At 42.2% G+C, this 21207-nt stretch overlaps 1 protein-coding gene across 1 annotated transcript in view; it reads left to right on the top strand.

Annotated features, from left to right (window-relative positions):
* The window catches only part of GALNT10 (polypeptide N-acetylgalactosaminyltransferase 10), a 76013-nt gene that overhangs the window by 31919 nt on the left and 22887 nt on the right, over positions 1–21207 (top strand). The window contains exons 2-4 of the mRNA XM_058848650.1: positions 6302–6404; positions 7256–7394; positions 10477–10643. Of these exons, the coding sequence (XP_058704633.1) occupies positions 6302–6404; positions 7256–7394; positions 10477–10643 (409 nt within the window). The remainder of the gene's footprint in view (positions 1–6301; positions 6405–7255; positions 7395–10476; positions 10644–21207) is intronic.

The following is a 21207-nucleotide window of genomic DNA, read 5'->3' as shown; positions in this document are numbered from 1 at the left end:
GGTTCTGGTCCAGCTGTGGTTTCATTCTCTGACACAGGGTAAGGACTGATCCAGGACTGCCCACAGTTATCTGGGCTCTACTGCTGAAGTAAACAGACAGGATATTTCCATGCTCCAGAGTCTGGCCTCCTCAAAAACAGAGCCCAGATCTGAATTTCAGTATTACTGGTGTTACAGGTGGGAAAGAAAATGATGGCCAAGGGATAGCATTCTGCAGGAGAAATTCAGGTCTGCTTGGATGTGAGTCCCAACAAGCTGTGAAGATGAACTTGGCTTTTTTTGTCTTTGAAAGCACTTAAAGATTCTGCATGATGTGGTGCCATTTAGTCCTATGTTTCCTTTTAATAGTTCCTGAAATGTTGAAGGTATAGATTATGTTAATGTACCTTTTAAATTTTTTATGGACTGAAATAGCTTCAAAAATTAACCTTTTGAAAACACTTGGGTAGATCACTCAACAGGCTTTTAGCAGCCTTTCTTTCCAGTAGCATGCTGCCTCCTGTTCCAGTAAACGAGGAACTTTGATTGACTGAGGTTATGTTCAGCTTCCTGGCCCAGGAGCAGCCTCCAGCTGATGTTGGTGATATTTTTATTTTTCATTAGTTCATCTGAAAGTCTCAGCTGTTTTCCTGCCAGTAAAAAGGATGAAGTCTGTTTATGCTGCGTGAGAGCTGTACCAGTTTGTTGTTCAACACTTGCTAATAGAGCTCTGACAAACCAAAACAAGAATTTCATTTCTTCATGGTGCAATAATGCTGTCTATTTATCAAAGGGTTACTTACATTTAGCATGGATAATCCCACGATCATTAAAACCTGAGTTTGCTGCAGTGAGAGGGAGGATTCCTCCTGTTTTCTGCTAGACCTGGCTTCCCTCACATTTTGCTTCCTGAGCCACCTCAGGTACTGTAGGCTTTGGAAGACTGGAAGGAATCTGCCTGTGGAAGTTTTCTCTTTCTGCTTTACTATGTCACAGAATGTGACAGTTGGGTTGTACCCTAATGTGTACTCTTGAGTGTTCCACCGAGTTCACCTCAGGTTGCAAGTTCCTTTAACAAACAGAGGAATGGGTCTTATTTGCTGCTTTTCCTTTTCCTGTTGTTTTTCTTGAATTGTTTTCGCATCCTCAACATCTTGTTGTAGGATATAAGTGCAGGATAGACTTGCTGAGGTGCTGGGGTAAATGAAGAGGTCTGGAGTGAAGCAGATGCCCAGTTTGACACGGTCTCCAAAAATCATGGGTCTGATTATAGCTCCTTGGTTTGAAAGAAAACAATAAATCAGCGTTTGAAGAGGGTTTGAGATCTGTACAGCATTATGGTTAACATACATGCTTCAGCAGATCTTTTTTCCTCATGTGTAGAAAACTCTTGGCTTATGTCTCCATCCACATCTTTTTTTTTTTTTTTTTGGCTGCAGCCAGGCGCACTAAATAGTGATTAAACAAAAAATTAAAATTCCATTTTTGTGCATTTGGCGTTTGAACGCTGATCAATTGCTTTGGCGGCGTGTTAAGCAACAGTGTGGTAGACAACAGAAGGGGCTTATTTACAGCAATCTGTCTAAATCCATTTTCAATGTATTGCTTAATATGCCTTTTTACTTTAGTTCATTTTCAGTTTTTAAAAAATGAAGGCTGGAAACAGGAAGGAGAACAGTTTAAGATATTGCTGGAGAAGTAATCACTCCTTAGTGGTAAACAACTTCCAGCTCCTAAGGAAAAGAGAATGTGCTTGAGCTGAAATAGAAGTTATGGGCTTGTTGGAGGAGTTAATGGATGGAATTCAATGGCTGGGGCACTTACACAGCCTGACTACATGATCATAATGAAGCCTTCACGCTTTAAAATGTGCTTTTTACATGCTGTTTACAATTGACCATTTAAAAAAAAAACCCAGCAATATTTTTGCAAAATGCAAAGCTAACGCAGAGCAAAAGTGAAAATTGCTGACCTCTTTTATAGGGATAGAAATCCACATCCATAATGTGAATTTACCCTAACCATGCAGAATTGACAGCTCCAATGTTCAAACAGTGGTCACTGCCTTCCACAGATAAAATGCACATAAGGGGGGATATGCTGGAGGGTTTGGACAAAAATGTTCTACCTCCTGCTATGCAGTTAGAATTAATGAGAAATTAGGATGAGAGTGGCAATTGAGATGAAATACAGCATTACACATATGACATAGCTCCCCATAAAGGAGATGCTCGTTTAAGACTTAAAGCAAAAATCAGTCCTAGGAAACTTGCTGTGTTTTGCAGATTGCTCTGATATCACAGTCTAGAGCATTTGTTGAAGGAGTATCATCAAGTTATGTAATTTGCATAATTGAGTCAAATCCCATGCAGCATCCCTGAAGGAAACCACTAAAAAAAGCAACATTCTGGTCCCTGTATGCTGTGTCTGGATTTCTAGAGCTCAGACATCTTTTACAAAGGGGGGGGGGGAAGGAAGAAAGAAGGAAAAGAGCTTCCAAAATCACATCAATGTCAGCAACCTGCCCATTTTCCCAGGGAGAGGGACTTTGAGGACATATGTGTGCATCCTTCTTCTGCCCGTGGTGGCATCGTGCCCGCAGCCTTACACACAGCCCTGCTGATAGTGGTGGCATGAGATAAGAACTGCAGTTGAGGAGGGGGAAGGCAAATGTTTTATGGTTCACTCTGACTTCTTTTGTTGGTCTGCTGGGATTAGGTTGGTGTTGCAAGTGTGGTTCTTAACCAGAAATATGATTCTGATTGGGCTGCTGCAGCTCCACCTTCCCTCCGGGGTTGTGTTGATGGTGAGGGCTGGCAAGGTCACAGAGGCAAAGACACTGATACTCCTTTTCTAGCACTGAAAATCACTTCAAAATTAATGTTTAGACACTGTTGACAGAACTTGTCAGTGACTCACAGCAGACTTTTCAGTTACGCTGTTTTAACAGCGACCTGCAAAACCAGTGTAAGCATTGTATGTTTGTTTGCAAGGGATACAGTAAGAAATAGTCTAACCTCTTAACATTTACTCAAGCTGAATTAAATGTAGTGGAGGACTCCAGTGTTGGATGAGGCAAGGTAACTTCTCTGCTCAAGACCAAAAAAAGCTCCAGAATGCAGCATGTCTGCCATGACCTGGAACTGCATCTACTCTTCAGGATTCTAAAAGCCTCTTGGAGGTTTATGTTGATCCAACAGAAGTTCATGTTGTGCTTATCCTGTGTGAATCTCTCTTGGTGTTCAGTTGTCCCGGGCAGAAGCACCATGAGTACTGCAGGCAGAGGAGCTGATAATGACTCACCCTGCACAGTCCTCATTTCATTTTGCCGATGCCAACATGAAGAAATGTTGATCCTTTTAAGTCTCCAAGACTGAGAGCTGTACAGAGCCTGTTCCCAGGACTCAGGATCAATAACTCTTGCTCTGTGTACCTCTGAAGTCCCACACTGCAGTTCAGAGAGGTCTGAATAACTGATATGTATGCTTCATAGTTTTCCCTCTTGCTTAATTTAAAGTTTGTGAATTGCTGACATGTGTGGCCCTGACAGGATTAGCTTAACCCAGCTCACAGATGCTTTTGTGTGTAAATTTATCTGGGACTGAGAGAAATACATCTGTGTGCTTGACTTTCTACTGTCCATCTGCCTCATTGGTGCTGTGTGTAATGCAGTGGCAGTCTCTGTGCTTTTTTTTGTTTTGTTTTGTTATTTTTGTTTTTGTTTTTTGTTTTCCTTTATTTTAACAACCCTGGAGGATGGTGTGCTGCTGCCTGCTTTCCCTCTATCTCAGGGTTTAAATTGCTTGCATTAGGTTGTTGCTTGCTCTGAGGATGTTTACATGCACATTGCTGACCCCTCTGAAGAATGGCTTGAAGCTGTGCAGAAAATTTACTTCCTGGTACACATTATCCTACACTGAGCACACAAACACAAGGATCACTCCAGCCCAGAGCCTGGGGATGCACACACTGAGCAGGGATGGCTGCAAATGCTTTTTAATGGCTTTTAGGCTGATGCTGTGGTGGGACAGCTGTGTAATGGTGAGAGATGCCCCTCCTGAACCAGCCCAGTGCTGTGGCTTCCCTCAGAGGGTTCTGGAGATGTCAGTGTGAATCCTTTGGGGTGTGTTTGAAACATCTCTCCTGTCTCCTGGGAGCTGTTGTGGAGGACAGCTCCAGATCCATCCAGTTAGTGTGTTCCAGAAGGAATGAGTCGTGGTTGTATCCCAGCTGGCAGCTCAGCCCCACGCAGCCGCTCGCTCGCCCCCGCCGTGGGGTGGGGTGAGAACTGGCAGAGTAGAAGTGAGAAAACTCATGGGTTGAGATAAAGAGTTTAAAAAGTAAAGCAAAAACCCCGCAAAGCAAAACAAACCAGGGAATCCATTCCCCACTTACTGTGGTCAGGCAGGTGTTCAGCTTTCCCCAGGAAAGCAGGGAAGATAAATGTCATCACTCCAAAACATCTCTGCTTCCTCCTTCCCCCAGCTTTATGCACTGAGCATGCCACCACATGGTCTGGGATGTCCCTGGGGTCAGCTCTCCTGGCTGTGTCCCCTCCCAACTTCCCTGCACTGCAAAAAGGGCAAAGCAAAAAGGCCTTGACTGTGGGTAAGCCCTGTCCAGCAGCAGCAAAAACATCCCTGTTTTATCAACACCTCCCAGCACAAAGCCAAATCACAGCCCCTGTACAGAAAATTAACTCTACCCCAGCCAAAGCCAAGAGCAGCCCCCATGGGTACCTGCAGCAATGGGCAGGTATTTTCCAAGGGATGTTTTCAGAGGGAAGGGAGGTACCTCTGCAATTCTAGTTTAAGTTGCCCAAGTCCCAGGAAGAGATGGGATTTAAATACTTTTAGCAATGCTCTGTTAGATTGAATGTCTGTTTGCTGGTGGGCCTCAGTTTTCCTCTTTTTTCCCCAGCTTGCCTGAATTCCCTGCTCACTTTGTATGGGTTTGACTTGGGGTGCTGGGCTCCCACATGCACAGTGGGTGTTGTGAGGTTCAGAGTTGCACTGTGTATTCTTCCTGCTGGATTCCCCTGGACACTCTGGCCACGCTCTCCTCTGCAATGCTGGGTGGGGTTTCCAGAGCAACTGTTTTTGAGGGATTTTTAAACACATGTTTAATCCAAGCAAATGGCAGGAGGGACAGTGGCGTTGTCAGCAATTCTCCTGGTGTGTGCAGTCAGTCCAGAGCACTATAAACAAGAGACAAAAGAGACGTAAAATACAGAAATTTCAGACTTGCCAGTTGTTCCTGTGCCCATTATGATACTCTTGCAGAAGACTAGTGCTCGGAAAGCTGGCGGAACTCTCCTGGCAAGGAGGTGCTCTGGTCTGTGAGAGCTTTCCAGGAGTTTTCCTGGCAGAGGAGTATCCTGGAGAGGAGACTGGTCAGTGAGCTGGTCTGGCAAAGAATTGTTCTCGCAAAACAGAGGCAAAAATTCCACAGGATGGTAGTGTGCTCTAGTGTGGGTTATTTAGTGGGAATGATTAGAAGGGGTGGCATTATCACCAGGTAGGAATTCGCAGGAGAACAGTGGTGCTTAATGGGACAGCTGGAAAACCACAAGGCAGGTTAAGCAAATTAGCTTGATATTTATGTTTGGTGAGCTCAGGTGAGCCCTTCCATGACAGGAGTGTGTGGTTTTTCACCAGCTCAGCTGCTTTGGGGCTGCACTTGCCTTCTCCTGCATGATGTGAATCAATAAACCTTTTGCAGTGCCTCTCATGACTCCTCTTTCCTTCAGCAAATGTGAATCTGCATTGTGTGCAGTCAGAGGTGAGCTGGAGGTGTTGGGTTACTGGGGATCTTCATTTGCTGACTTGTTTTCAAAGCGCCCGTGGCTTTTGAATTTCAGGAACAACATAATGAAATGGAATCTCTAATTGGGTTCAGCAGCAAGAGTCTTAATAAATGGCCTTTTAAATCTTATTTTGATTTTATTCAGGTGTGGTAGCGTCTCATTAATAATGATCCCGCAATAGGTCTCCCATTACATCTATTTAATTAACAAAAAGGCTGTGAGATGTATTGGATGTTTTCAAAATGAAAATGGGAGTTTTTAATAGATTCTCTGATTAAGAAATACTGTTCTGCATATGGATGGTGCCCTGGAAAAATATCACTTAACAGACACAGATAAAGTTCTGAGACAAGCAAAACTCACTTCCTCCTCACCCCTTTCAGGCTAAAAGCCACTTGCTTGTGATGATCTTGCCTTAAGGGAGATGTTTAATTTCCTTTTACAGGAAGGGGAGGCTGCTGAGGAAAGGTTTCATTTGTTGTGTATTTATTATATATCCAATTTTTTGTTTAAAAGGCATCATACGTGAGGCAAAAGAAAGACTCTTACTATGCTGATGGACAAAGGAAAAAGGATTGGCATAACAAAGAAGCCATAAGGAGGGATTCTGAGCGTGTAGGTATGTAAGATTGCTAGAAATATATTTTAATACAGATTGTAACTTTGATTTTATTTGGTAGGCAGAGTGTAGAACAACATGTTCACCTTCAGGGTCAAGGTGATGTTCTTGACATGATTCAGCATTAAAGAAAATTCATCTGTTAATCTTCAACTGTATTAATCCCAATTAAATTCCTTTTTCCTCAAGTCCACAATAACTATTTTTAAGTGCACACGCATCACGTAAATCTTGGTATTTCTATGGCAGGTGAAAAATTGATTTTTAAAAAACTTACACTCACCCCGCCTCCCCCCCAAAAAAGCATGCATGTACCTCTCCCAAAAATGGGAGATCCAGAAAGGAAGAATAAGAAAAACGTTCATGCAAGTCTATTCCATAATTCTGGGGTTTGTCTTGCATTGCAAATAAGGCTCATTTTGAATGTCACAGCTTTACACTGATGTGTTTGCAAGGGCTCTGCCCCTCAGTGCAAGAGCACAGATCCATCTGTGCTGAGAATTCCAGCAGTGCTGAGATATTCAAACCACATGGATTCTTCCCACTGTGAAACAAAAGGCATTCTGTAGATCCTCCACAGCATTGCTGAAAAGCCTTCATCTGTTTCTGGTGTCAGTAGGAAGACTTTTACCTTCAATTTGCACAGCTGAGTGGTTTGTAGCAAAACTGCTTATCAGATAAAATTGTTAAATTGATGTGGTTGACCTGGTGCTAAATATGACAGCACAAAACTAAGAAATGTTCTAAGGACTATAAGATGCTCTTTTTTTTTTTGCTATATGGATTAGTTTCTGGCCCGTTAAGCACTAATTAGCAGCAATGATCTGTATTTACTTTCTGTCTGTCCACAGGAAATGGAGAACAGGGCAAACCTTACCCAATGACTGACGCAGAGCGAGTGGACCAGGCATACAGGGAAAATGGCTTTAATATCTTTGTGAGTGATAAAATTTCTCTGAATCGTTCTCTTCCAGACATCAGGCATCCAAAGTGAGTATACAGTTTGCATTTCTAGGTGTGAAGGTTTGCAAGATCTAAATTACCACCTCTGTGTTCTTTTTTATTATAGACTCTTGTGCCTTTGTTCATAAAATGCAATCATTGTTCAGCTGGGTCCTGGTATTTCCTTAATAAAGGATGGTGTGTAGTAATTTCAATGGAAAATAGCAGATATCAAATCTGGGGAAAAAAATCAGGTTTTGATTTCAAAAGACTTAAAATTACCACAGACTTGCAACCCTGTTCAGAAGAAATCTTTAATGTAATCCAGAGGTTCCAGTTCTTATGTTGGCCACTAGCTGGAAATGGCTGTGGAATGCTCAGGAACAGAAAAAGATGAGTAGCTTCACTCAACTATGTATGAAGAGTTTTACCAGGTTTATGGGTTGTTTTTGTGGACCTCTTGTTCATAAAAGCAGCCACATCAGGGTTTACCAGTAGAAATGAGTTCCAGCTGAATGCTGGCTTTAGAGTTCATCTGATTTTGGACATTATACTGTAGGATGGTGCTGTACTGGATTTTGGTCAAGCTAGAAGGTTTTCTCTAGCAAAAATGCATCAGTTAGGTCTTAGACCTTGTTTATACAAAGCTGAGAGGTTTTTAAATACTGTTTCTGGAGTTCTTAATCTGAAAGCATTGTTAGACATTTGAATCTAAGATTCTTTTGTGTAAAGCTGTTTATTACAATTTAGTAAATCTGAATGCAACATCTACTTTATTCATGAGATACAAGTTCCAGAAGTCAGTTTTTATAATTTGTTAACTTCACAATTGAGATATTACCTCTTCAGCTGTCACAGCAAACTAATCAAATACACTGGCTTTGACACCCTCTCTCAATATAAACACATAAAACAAAGTAGTGAGTGTAGCTCCATAAATATTTTAGGCATGCAGCTGAAATGTTTAAACACAGAGATAAATCCAGTAACTGAAGATGTTTGTGGATCAGCCAATGCTCGAGTTCTAGGAAATACAGTTTGAGTTTACGAACCTAAATTCCACCTGGCCTCCATTTACAGGGTCTGCCTTGGGCTCTGAGAACTTAAACACCAGACAATGCCAGTATTTCATTACCTGAGGGTTTAATGTGTTACCTCACATGCTCCAGTGTTTCCTGAAATTACCGATTCAGTGTTGCTAATTCTGCTATTTAAACTTTTTTTAAATGTGAGACTTCAAACTCCAGCCCCAGATAAAATTAATAAGTGAAGTGTCTGGTACACCAGCGACTTAAACTGTGATTAATGGTGCTGCTGCAGTGGTTTGCTTGTTCCTTGACACATCCTTTCCCTCAGCACAGCAAACTGTAATTGTGGGGGCCTCGAGGAATGGATAAACAGCATGTGCCTAATGGGTGCTGGGATTAGCTGGGCAGGGAGCAGGGTGGGGATGTGCAGTGAAGGAATTCATGACTGGAAAGATCTGCTGTGCAGTCTCTGTGCCCATTAAAAAAGATATACATGAAATGGTATGGTTTGTGTTACTGGAGAGGTTGATGAGGGCACTTTATAACAAAGTTAGGCTGAGACTTTGTCATAAAGTCACAAGTCCATAAAGAGTATTCCAGAAAGAAGGGAGCTGTGTTTTACAGCTCTTTCCTCTTACATGCAGTAAACGAATAGAGAGTTTGGAGACGTGCCTGCAGACAGCAGGGAGTGTGAGGAGAAGGTGTACTGTGGAAAAATGCCTCATCTGCCTTGCCCTAAGCTTTGGGGCCACAGCTGGGCTTCTCCCCAACAGCTGCCCTGGGTGGGGAAGGGCAAAGAAGCAGCTGATGTGCAAGATGGTTTGTGTGGACTTCAATATACCAAATAATGTGTCACCTCTCCTTTGTTAATTGTGGGACTCGGGGAGCTGGGGCACAGCATGTTCTGGATCTGCCTGGTGCACACATACAATTGTTTGTTTCAACAGTCATGTCTTCCCCTGATAACATTTCCTTTAAGCGCCTCTAGGGTTTTTAATATTAAATACTAATTTTGCAGGTCTTGTAAAGCAATTGTAGATACAGTAGCTGGAGGGAAGCAATTTCTCTCCACGCTTAATGGTTAAACTTAATAGCTAAAGTTTCCCACTTGTTAAAGTTAGTCAGAAAATGAGAATTCTAGTTTAAGAAGAGTTAGGAACAGTTCAAGGGCTCTTGGCTCATATTGGAACAGAACTGGAGCTAGTAGCTGTTGGAAGAAGGTTAGGATGGCAATGCCAAGGGCTGGATGAAAGCATTCCCTGCAGCTTCAGTTTGCATCTGTGCATTGCAGCCACAGCCTGCAGGTTCCTGGCAGCACCCCAGGACAATTCATCGCACCCAGAATAAGTTACTGTCCTCTCACACAGGCAGCAGAGTAGCTTCCTGTAGGCACAGATGTATTGAGCTTGTATAACATAGGTGCATCCTTCTCTGTGCCCTGGGAAAGGTACCAGGAAAAAGCTGCCAGAGCTGCTTTCATTCCCATCTGCCCTTCTGGGGGCCAGGGGAAGGAATTACTGCCTGTGTGCATGGAATTGTGCACAGTGACAGCCTCCCAGGGCCTGGCAGGGCACAGCAGCTTGGGGGCCATGCAAGGGACAGGGAGCAGCGTGGGACACACTGCACCTGGGCGTAGGGCAGCTTGTCCTGCTGGCACTGTCATTGTACCGTCCACACACCTCCATTCACACAGCTACCACTGGTTTGTTCTGGACACAGAAGGCTCTAGGGATGGGTGAGGTTTTTGACCCCTACTGAAGAGCTGCTGGTTGTTTTTTAACTACATTGGGTCTCTGTGTGGTCTTAGAGGTTACCTGTTCAACAAGGTGTAAAGTCCACTTATGGCCACACCTGCAGGAAAGTAAACACTGCACTTCATAGTGCAGAATTTATTTATGAAACTACCTTGAAACCATCCCTACAAGGAAAAAGTTTGTTGCCCCTACTACAAAATTAGGAAAATTAATACACTCTGCATCATTCTGAGGAGTAAAGAACAAAATAATTTGCTTGCTGGTAATTAATAGAGAAGTGCTGGTGTGTTTTGGGTGTTTATTGGTGTGTTCTGGCAGCACCTTTTGACTTGCTCTGTCTGTGTCCAGCTGCAAGAACAAGCTGTACCTGGAGAAGCTCCCGAACACAAGTGTGATAATCCCATTCCACAACGAAGGATGGTCCTCCCTGCTCCGGACAGTGCACAGCGTCCTGAACCGCTCCCCTCCCGAGCTGGTGGCAGAGATCGTGCTGGTGGATGACTTCAGTGACAGAGGTAGGATGGCTTCAATGTGACATCCCCTCCAGGCTTCCCTACCTAAGGGATCAATGCACTTGCAAATATGTGTGTAATGACCTGAGGTTTTTTACTTGCTGGCAGCAGAGGAATGCCAGCTCAGGGGAGTCCTGCTCTGGTACATTTGAAAGCAGAAAATTCATGTTCTATATTCAGGGTGTGCTGGTTTAGCTGCTGCTGACATGGGCTGTCCTGTGTTCTGGGCAATATGAAAAGCCAGGGAAGCTGGTTTTAATATTCAGCTAAAGGCCTGTGTAGCCCTTAATGTAAAATGTTAAGTGTTGACTCTTGAAATAACAAAAAACAAAGCCAGAAAATGGAAATAGCTCACTCCTTACATTCAGCTTTCCTGGCTTTTTTTTTCCTTTCTTAATGCAGAACATGTAAAAGAATCCTTGATAAAAGGTTTCCACCTGGGACTGCCTATGTTTTGGCTTGCATTTCTCATGAATTTTGTGCTCCTGAAAAGTAAATGTGCAGCATCCAAACCTTTTTTCTCTCTTGGTGGGAACTTCCCGGAATATTTTGTACTGCACTGCCTGGAGTAGTCACCTTGGATTGGGCTGAAGTGCTGTCTGCAGAGATGTGGAGTCACTGGCACCCCACATCACCACAAATGGAACTGGCATGTGTCATGGCAGCATCAATGTGTGCACAGCCACTGAGATCTTTTTCTCTGAGCCATTTAAATGGTGCCTGATGCAAATTAAGCTCTGCTTTGCCTTGTGTTTTGCACCCTTGCTGTGGTAGAAAAGGCAAGTGAAGGAGGAATCAATGCCTCTGTTACGTAGACATTGCATAGGTGGAGAAATCCCATGGAAAAATTCTCTGGTGTTGAAAAGGGCACAGTAACTTTGAGGGGTTATGGTCAGATCTAGTAACTGTTTTTTCCTTTAGAGTTACTAAGACTATTTAGCTTTATAAGCTACAAAGTTCAAGCCACTGATATTACTCAAGTGAGGCAAAAGAGCTTACTATACAGATCCTAAAGGATACATCTCCAGAAATCTGACATACAGGAAGCTCCTAAATGAGCTTGGAAACAAGTTTGTGAATATTTAGTGTTCTGACCTATACTGGCTTCCAAATAGGCACTACCCAACAGCTGTAGTACTTGGTCAGAAGTTCTTCTCTCATTAGTTTGCAAGCAAGGTGTGCTGCATTGAACAAATCAATGTTACATGAAATAAGTATTTCTTTAGAGGATTTTCAGGCTAAGGTGAGGAGAAGGAAAACCCACCCTCCTGACAAGGTCTTTTTATTTCTACTCAGTTTAGAAGCAAATTAGACAAGCTCATGCTGTAACCACAAGTGAATTGTACAAATGGATTTCTTTTCAAACATGTGGAAGTAATGAAATCTAGTTTCCTGTGGATCTGTTTTCCTTGTTCTTTAGATGTGCCCTGACCAGGTGAAAAAGAGCCCTCCTGGCTCCACCCCTGCTCCTCAATCTGCACCTGTGCTGTTTGTCCAGCTCACTCTTCTGTGTTCCACCTGCCTCTGATAAGACAGAAACTCTTCTCCCTTGGTCATCCATCTTTCATACAAAGGTTGCAAGATGTACTTGAGATTCATTTGTGTACAGCATCTATTTATAAATGGAAATAAAAGACTCCAGGTGCTGGACAGTGAGCTGAATTGTCAAGGGAAGAGAGTGTGTTAATAAAAACTGGTGTAGGGGTTATCTTTGTTTGTGGGGGATTTTTCTTGGTTGAGTTCTTTTTTAAACCAGTATTTTCTTGCTAGCACAGTTGATTTCTGCACACTGGGACAATTACTGGTTAGGATGAAACATCTTTCCTTCAGTGCTGTCAGTTCTGTATTTGCACTTTTCTTCCTTAACCACACTGGGGTTGGCTTACACATCCCTCAATTGGGCTTTAGTACATCCTTGGTCCTAGGGGACTCTTAAATCCTAAGCACATGATCTTGACTTGAAAGGCTGATGGTTACAAATTTCTGGTTGTAATTTATCCATTGTTTAAAAAAAAAATAATTAAAACCTAAACAATAGCACTTCAACCCAGTAACTGAGAATTGATAGTTTAGTGCATCCAACTGAAATGCTTGAAGGAGCAGAAGTTCCAGGAAAACTTTTACTTATATGTTACATGTTTGAAAAGAGCACATTCTTGGATTTGGACTGTTGGGCAACTGCTCTGGTTATCTGTTCCTTATGATTAAATTGGGCAGATAATAAGAACTTCATGTCCAAGCTGATCATCATCACAGCTGTGCCACAGAACTGGAGAGGAGTAAAAAGAATGAGGAGAAATTTCTTGATTTTTCTTTGCAAATCATAAATGATTGGTCCTCTGTATTGTCTGCAAAGTATTCTGTATTGTCCTCAAGAATTCTGTGTCTCTGTTTGAAATAATAGTCCCCTAAATTTGTAGCAGCATCTTTCTTTTAAAGTTGCAGAATCACTGTTGGATGTAGTGATGGTAGGGGCCACATCTGAGATCAGAGGGGCACAGTACAAACAGTAAATGTCATCTCCTTCCCTGAAGAGATCAGTAAATAGTCGCCATAAACTCCAGTGAAAAGCCAAAGATGGAAAGGATAATCACTCAATAAAAATCTTTTATTAATTTTTTTCATCGAGATGTTACTCTGACAGGATAAAACACTGGATATCTCTGCTGTATCTCATGCTGGCCTTTCACTCAAGGGTTATCTAAACAGACCTCAAGAACTTTAATAACTCTTTAAAGAATAATCTTCAGTAGCTTGACCTTCCCTGGCAAGGAGACACTCTCTCTCTCCTGCCAGCATTTCTGGTGTGCTGATCTGTGCTGGGGTTAAATGTGCTGGGGTTTGCCAGCTGCCCTTGAGGTGCAGGGATGCTTCTCTGTTGTTCTGCTCTTTCACTGGTTTCTGGGAATGGTGATATTGGTCCTGATCCATCAGCCTCTTTCATCCCTGTATCTCATACATGGAGAATCTTTGCTGCACATGAAGAAAAGAGGACTTTGGTAATAATAGGAATAGTAAGTGTGGAAACCTGGCTACTGCAAACAGTGTTTCTCCTGACAGATGTTATTTGCATGTGTTTTTCATCTGGTTTCAAGCTTGAGAGTAAGGAATTTTTGGTGTGTCTACGAAGAGGGCTGAGAAGTTGGCTAACAGAGTGACAGGAGAGTGAAGACAGATTTCTGGGTTAGTTGGTGGCTGCTGTGGTCTGCAGCAAACCTGAGGGGCAGCTGTGGCCGTGTGTTATTGGAGCTCCCAGACAGATGAATCATCATCTGGAAGTGTCAGTAGCCATTTATTTCTTAATTTGTTTGAAACAGACAACTCTGTGACCTTTAGCAATAAACATTTTTCATCCAAAAACTGCTGTCCTGATGACAGCAAATCTTAACAGGGAGCAGCAAAAGCTTTACGAGTCATGTTTTTTAAATGTTTCCTTTGCTTTGTACTTGGAAAGTCAAAATGTCCTGGAACAACTTGCTGTCTGGAGTGGTTTGGTGGGTTTTTTTGTATGCCTGCAGTATAATACAAATGCTCCAAATCTAAAAACAGGCTAGAGCCTTACCTCACCCAAATTTTGTGCAGGATTCTGTGTCAGCCAGAGTGCTGTGGGAAATGCTGCCTGTCAGTGGTGTCAGTTGGTGTGGTGGTTCCATCCCCTTTGCCTTGAGCTGCAGACAATGTTGTCACCTCCAGCAGCTCCTTCCTGACACTTAAATCTTCCTCTCTGGGGATTCCCTTGGTAGGCTGGGTTGATTTAAAAGGAGCTGCTTTCCATCATGTGCCATTGGTCACAGCAGAGTGAATATTGCAGGGCTATTTTTTACTTTATTTACAGTCTCTGCTGTCAGTGTAGCATTGCATTAAGACTGCTATAATGCTTTTTCTCCCCATGAACTTGATTGAGAGTGATGTAAGAACTTCCTCCCCAGTTCAAAGCATTCGTGGGGATTTTCTGTGCAGAAGAAAATAGTTTATATTGAAGAGGGAGGCGCCAATTCAGCAAATTATTGTTGGAGAATAAGAATTAACCTGCCCAACATTGGCTGCTTCTTCCTGCATGGTGCAGAGAACTGCTAGAGAGCCACAGACTGACCTCCCGGGTTTGATGAACCTCAGCTCTTGCAGGCTGGTCCAAAATAATGCTTGCCCTTCTGGATAAGCAGAAATCAGAATGCAACACATGTGAATTACCACTCTAGATTTCCTGATCATAAAAACTCCTTGCTGTGGCAGTCCTGTGTGGATTTGTGGCTTCACTTTTAATTTCTATAGCTATTCTTTAGGTCTGATAGGTTAGATTACACCTTTTCATATGCTGACTTGCAGGGTACTAATTGCATCACTCCAAGCCTGTTGTTACCAGAATGGCCCTAAGTAAACTAAAATGTTTTTTCCATGTATATGTCTCCTGGTGACTGTCATGTGAAATTTGTTTGCTTTGTGAATATCTAATTACCATGCTGCTGAGTGGGAATTTGGTTCTATTCTATCATAGAAATGGGAGGAGGAGAACTGAAGTGGAATTACAGGTCAGTTTGTAACACTGCAGGTTCTTCTATCAGCTCTGATGGCATTTTGTTATTGATAGCTGGCAGGAGGTAACAGGCAGGCAGTTCATGGTTCTTCAGGGTCTGCTTCAGTCCCTGGGCCTGCAGCCTGAATTGCTGTGGTGAGAAATGGAGTTGTTCAGCTCTAGTGTCTGTCTTGTACAAAATGAATTGTTGGTCTCCACCTAATTCTTGTAGCTTGTGGACACCTCTGCTGTAAAAGCTGTCTCTGTATCTGTATGAACAGATGTAAAGCTGTCCTGTCTCTCAGTAATAAATGATCAGCCCTCAGCTGGAGAAGCAGAGGATGGCACATCCCTTTGCTGGATGCTTGTCAGAACGTTCTTCACCTGCATATTTGGTAGCCCAGCACAGCAGTGAAACATCAAATACTCCTGGGGAAAGGCAGAAGGCAAACTCCTTTGTTTTGGAAGAGAGTTCTCTTACAGGTGAGGTGGGACTGGAACAGGTACAGAATCAAAAATAGTTGAGTTTGGAAAGGACATCTGGAGATCATCTAACCCAACCCCTCTGCTCAGCTACAGAAGGTTTCTCCAGATCTTATTCATTCAATTTTTGAAAGTCTCCAAGGATGGAGACTCCATAGTGTCTCTGGGGAACCTGTTCTGCTGTTCAGTCATTCTGTCAGTGACCTAGTTTAAAAAAAGTAATTAAAAAAATACCTTCTGCTTAAACAGCATTTCCTGTGCTTCAGTTTGTGCCCAAGGACTCCCAGGTGCTTTTCTGCAGAGCTCTTATAACTTATATAGGAAACACCTGTAAAAGAATACCTCTAAAACAAACTAATTGTTTGCATTTATGTGCTTCTGGGACAAACTGATATCATGGATTTTTCAGCCTTTCCCTTAATGTCAGACATGGTAGGATTTTTACCTTTTCACCCTTTGCAGCAATGGAAATTCAAAAATTATTCAAGACATTTGAAGCTTACTGTGTGCAAGAGGCTGTGACTTAATTGCTGAATGTCATTTAAAGGAATCATCTTGTGGTGTACTTGGGGCTGGCTGTGTGCACAGAGGAAAGGGTACACACCACACAGGGTTGATCTTATTTTATGTCTGAGCTTGACAGAAATCAGTGATTGTGGCTAAGTGCTTGAATTTCATATAAAACTCACGTTTCAGCATTCAATTATTTGCATACTGAGTGACAGCCTGTTCTTACTTGTTTTTAAGATTACTTTGGTATAAATGACAGTGTTTTAGAACAAATGCTGTCCCTTGTCGAGGAAGAGAACTGCAGCATCAGTCATCTCCAAAGCATGAGTTACATGCAAAGCACTGTGTTGGTACAATAATCAAGCTGGATGTGGCAGCACTGAAAATGCTGCAGTCTCCAAACATCAGGATTGTTCTGGAAGTGTTAACCCAGCTGGGCCCTCTCCACTGCCTTATGGTGTTGCATGTCCATAGAGTGGCAAGATGTGAAAGCTGAGCATCCTTCTCAGAGTAACCAGGCAGAATCTGCACCTGCACTGGGAGGTAACAGCATCTTTCAGCCCAAGTATTTGAATATATTTGACTCAATATGACAATGGCATTTGTAAAGTGAACCTTCTGGCTTTTACGTTAAGCACAGTCTGGTTTAGGGAGTGGCTATCCAGGAGGCTGTGTAAATGCATCCTTGGCTGCAGTGGATTTCAAGGAGACAATTTTGTTCTGAGGAATGTGTATGGGAACTCATTTTCCCTTGGGTGGTCATTATGGAAATTTTGGATTTCAGCTTCATCTTCCAAGATTACCCTGTTACCTTGAACCACATCTTAATTTCTGAAAACTTTTTTTTAAGGAGTCTATTCTATTTATATGTTCAACCATTTAATTTATTTTTTATTCCTTCCCCATTTTCACTCTCTTTTTCCTTACCTGTGTGTGTTCAGCAGGACTTTGTGCAGTCAGACTTGGAGCTGCTCTTTGGTGTCTGGGAGGCACCGTGAGCCTGGAGTGTGTGTGTGGCCACTGCTCATCCTGGAAAGGCAGCAAAGAGCTTTTAGGCCTTTTAACAGAGGAGTCCAAGGAGTGTTTTCCCCAAGCAGTGTCACCTCAGCCCTGGGTTTTCACCAGCATTGTTTGCCCTCTCCCCTCATGCACCATTGCCATGGCCCCACCCTGGAGTTGCCCCGGATATTTACACACTCTTGGAGCCCATCCTTTCCCAAATCAGAGGGGAGACAAAACCAAATCCTGCTTTTTCCCTCAACAAATAAATCCTTGTGACATTTTAAACCTCTCTTTATATTGCAGTACAGGTAATTCTGGAGGTACTGGATAATCTGAATGGAAAACCAAATGAGAGTGAGGTAACTTGGCTGAACCATGAGCAGCATAATTTGGTCTGGAGGGCAGAAGTCACAAAGTAATGTAGTGAGGGAGAAGGCAAGGGGTGATTAATGTGTCATTTGGTGCAGCAGCAGGTATATAGCAAATACAGCTCTGTTCCATTAACCACATCTGCCAGGCCTTAATTGAAAGAAATCATGTTCTTAGTATCTGAAATAGAAAAAGGTTTAATACTTGAATTCTTTTTGATCTTTAAATGGAACAGTAAAGGATTTATGCAGCTAAAGAGATTATCTTTTCATCTTTAGGCACATGCACTGTAAAAGTAATTTTTTTTTTCTCTTAAATGCACTAAAGTGCATCTGGATAGTACATCTCAGAATATGGAGTGACTGTGCTAGGGACAAAGTGATGACAGACTTTCTTGCTGAATTATCAATATGTTTATCTTAAAGCTTTTTACCATAAAGTGTGGAGAAAAGAAGACAAAGCCAAGCTCTTTTGGGCCAACTGTGTTTTTCCATAACCTTTTTTAAAGTGTTTCTTTAAAGTCTCTCATAGAAATTGTGGTAAATACTGTCCCAAAAAACTGATAAAAACATTACTTTTGTAAATTAAGTCACACAATAAAGAGGATTTTTTTCCTTGTTAGAATTCATTGCAGACCATCTCAGGTCTGTTTAGATTCATAAAAAATGTCCTTGAAGTAACAGTCAGTGAGACAGATCTCCCTTTGTGTGGGTGGAAGAAAGTTGGTTCTTCTGGGTGGAGAGATGTGAAATTTCTGTCCCAAGCTGCAGGATGACACCCAGGTAGCACAGCAGAGCAGGGACATGGGTGTAGGAGTGAATTTGTGCACTCACCAACACTTTTTCCCAAAGGGAGCAATACAATAAAAGGTAGTGCAGATGTCACATTTTTGCTATTGAGAAGAGAGTAATTTGTTATTCTCCATTTCTAACAGTGTCTTGTGGGTGTGGGATACTTTAGATAACAGTGACAGAGTCTGCTTTGGATCAGAGTGAGATGTGGATGAGATTCAATTTTATGTTTTCCCTTTTTTGAGTATTCATTTTTAATGTGTCTTTAATGTCTGTACTCATGTATTCCCTTCATAAAGGGATGCCTAAAAACCTGCACTGTTCATTAGGCAATGGCTGGGGAGCATTAAAAGTTTATTCTCTAGTGTTTTAAGAGGCATGAGGGCCTATTGTAGTTGTTTACTACAGCTTTGTTTGTGACAGCCTGAATTAACTTAACAATCATCTTGTATTTATTTCTCTAAGATCAGTTGCTGTGGCTGAAAGATTCTTCTAGAAAGGAGATGAGGTGGCCTTAAAAGGTCGAGTTTACTGTGACCTCTTTCTCAGCTAATTATTGTGTAGTGAAGGATGTCTGGCAGTCTAAAGTTTAAAAAAAATAAATAATTGAGCAGAGTTTCCATTACAGCTCATTAAGTAAATCTCAGTGCATTGCTTGCTACTAAGAAACCCTACACATGTAGCTTCTGTTAGAGGAACTTTGCAGGAAAACAGCTTAATTTTATTCTCCTCACCTTGAAGTACATGTCCTCATCTGCTAGGAGTCAAAAATCTTGATATCTGCCAGCTGCAGTGCAAATCAGCATTTTAATGCTTTACAGCTGCTTCTCTATAGAAGTTAATTAGAAATGTGATTCAAACACCCTCTGCCCATATATGATATCTATTACTGGTAATCATAGTTTCTGCTATTTAAACCTGCATTTGGAGTGGTATTAACAAAGCAGCTGTTCCACACAGGGACTTTGATAAAGGTGGAAACTTCTTCACTTTGAGAAAATTGGAAGCTAAATGCTGCTTCAACTGAAAAAAATAAAAGTGGATAAACCAAACCACATTCCTTTTCTAGTTTTAATTGCAGTTAGATTTTCTCAGTAGAGAAATGCCACACAATTCTCTCAGTGTAGCATCAATTCCTGGGGACCACTGTACCCTGTTACCCACAGCAGGGATGCACTGATGGAGCACAGGAGTTTAACTGTGCTGAGCAGGGGGAAGCCAAAGCTCCAGATTTAAAAGCAGGTGTCAGTCCTGCCCTGTCCTCTGTCTTCTAGATAAAATTAATGTGTTACTTGAGAATGGTATTGCCCACAAGATAGCTTAGTTTTGATATCACTACAGCTGTGAACAGGCCTGGATTTGTGCTTCAGGATTTAATAGATTTATTGATCTTTCTAGCAGATGTCACTGGCTTACTCTGATAGCTGCATTGCTTGTGAGTAAAGTAAACCAGAGTGCTGGGAACTGATGGTGAAGAGGTCTAGAAGAATAAAGTGGGAGTTGGTAAATTATACTTCTGGCATGGCAGAGTTTGTTACTGCAAGTCAATTGAGTGTGTTCTCCCTGCAGCTGTATTGCTAATTTTTTATTTGCCTAATACATTGTTTTCTGTTCTCTGATACACAGGCTACAGGATAAACCTTCTTCTGCTTTGTCATTCGTGGTTCTTAATGTTTAAGCATCATTGTAGGACAAAGATTATCAGTTAGTTTTCCAATATTCCAGTTTGGCTGCAACCCCAGAGCAAAAACTTTGTACTTCTCTGCTATTAATTTTAGGCTTCATAGTTGTTCTTCCTCACTTAGACACTTGAGATCAGAGCCTGTGGGATCTGAAGGGGTGCATTCCTACCAAATCAAAGGCACTTTCAAGTGAGTTACATCTCAGGCCTAACGGACTGTTCTCTAACAAGACAAAAGTCTGGAGCAGATTTCTCTGTCAATCCTTGTGCTCTTTCTGGAATATTTCCTTTTTTGATGATTTGCACAGAGCAAATACTTTCAGGCCAAGAAGTTCTTTGCCTCTATCAGCACTATTCATGTACAAAGCCAGCTCTCCGAGGACTGGTTTGTTTTGGCATCTTCTTTTCTTTTTTCCCCAGCAAAACTCAGTGACTTTTAAGGCTTTAATCTCGCAGCTTTGATACGTTCCAAAATGTAAGTTCTTTCAGTAAGAACTTACTTAACACTTCATCTGCCTGCATCTCTTCAAATGATGGCAAGCTTTGCCTTGTTGTTGGTTGTAGGCTTTAGGTTCATGTCACGATACACCCTGCAGAATGTCACTGGCAGCAGTGGCTGTATCCTGACACCCTCCCTGGGCACACAGGAGGCTTTGGAACAAACTTCTGAGATGCTTTTGCTTGTCTCTCCAATGCCCAGAAAGCAGTTGATGGTGTAGGTTCAAGGCAATTAAAGATTTTTAGAGTGCAGGTATTCCTTTGATTAAACAACTGGACAGTCAAAGCTACTGATGTGGCCTTAAGATGATTCATTGGGTTGAAGGCAGTATTTGGGACAGTAATGCCCTTCCTTACCAGTCACCATGGCTACATCAAACTTGAGCTGAATATTAAGTGTACTGCAAGGAATTCACCCCTGTTTTGCAGCTACAAAGGCTGTGTAGGCCAAAACCTGCATCTCTCCAGTGTGTGTGTGCCAGCACAGCAGCTCTGAGGTTAAAAGCAATCAACAGGAAACAACTGAGAGTCACAAAATACCCTCTTTAGATGAGATGTAGTCAACAGAAGAGGGAAAAACCTAAGAGGGTGCTTTAATCTTGATACATATTTAATGAAACAGGAAGGGAGAAGAGTGAACTAATGAGAATGACTTGACTGTTTCCCCTGGGAGAGATGGGTTCTGGTAGAGGGGGCAAAAACTGGTCTTGTGGGTTGGCC

Source organism: Poecile atricapillus, chromosome 13, assembly GCF_030490865.1.
Source record: "Poecile atricapillus isolate bPoeAtr1 chromosome 13, bPoeAtr1.hap1, whole genome shotgun sequence".
In the NCBI taxonomy this organism is placed as follows: Eukaryota; Metazoa; Chordata; class Aves; order Passeriformes; family Paridae; genus Poecile; species Poecile atricapillus.
The sequence above is the reverse complement of the archived record's forward strand: the minus strand, read 5'-3'. Positions and strand labels throughout refer to the sequence as shown.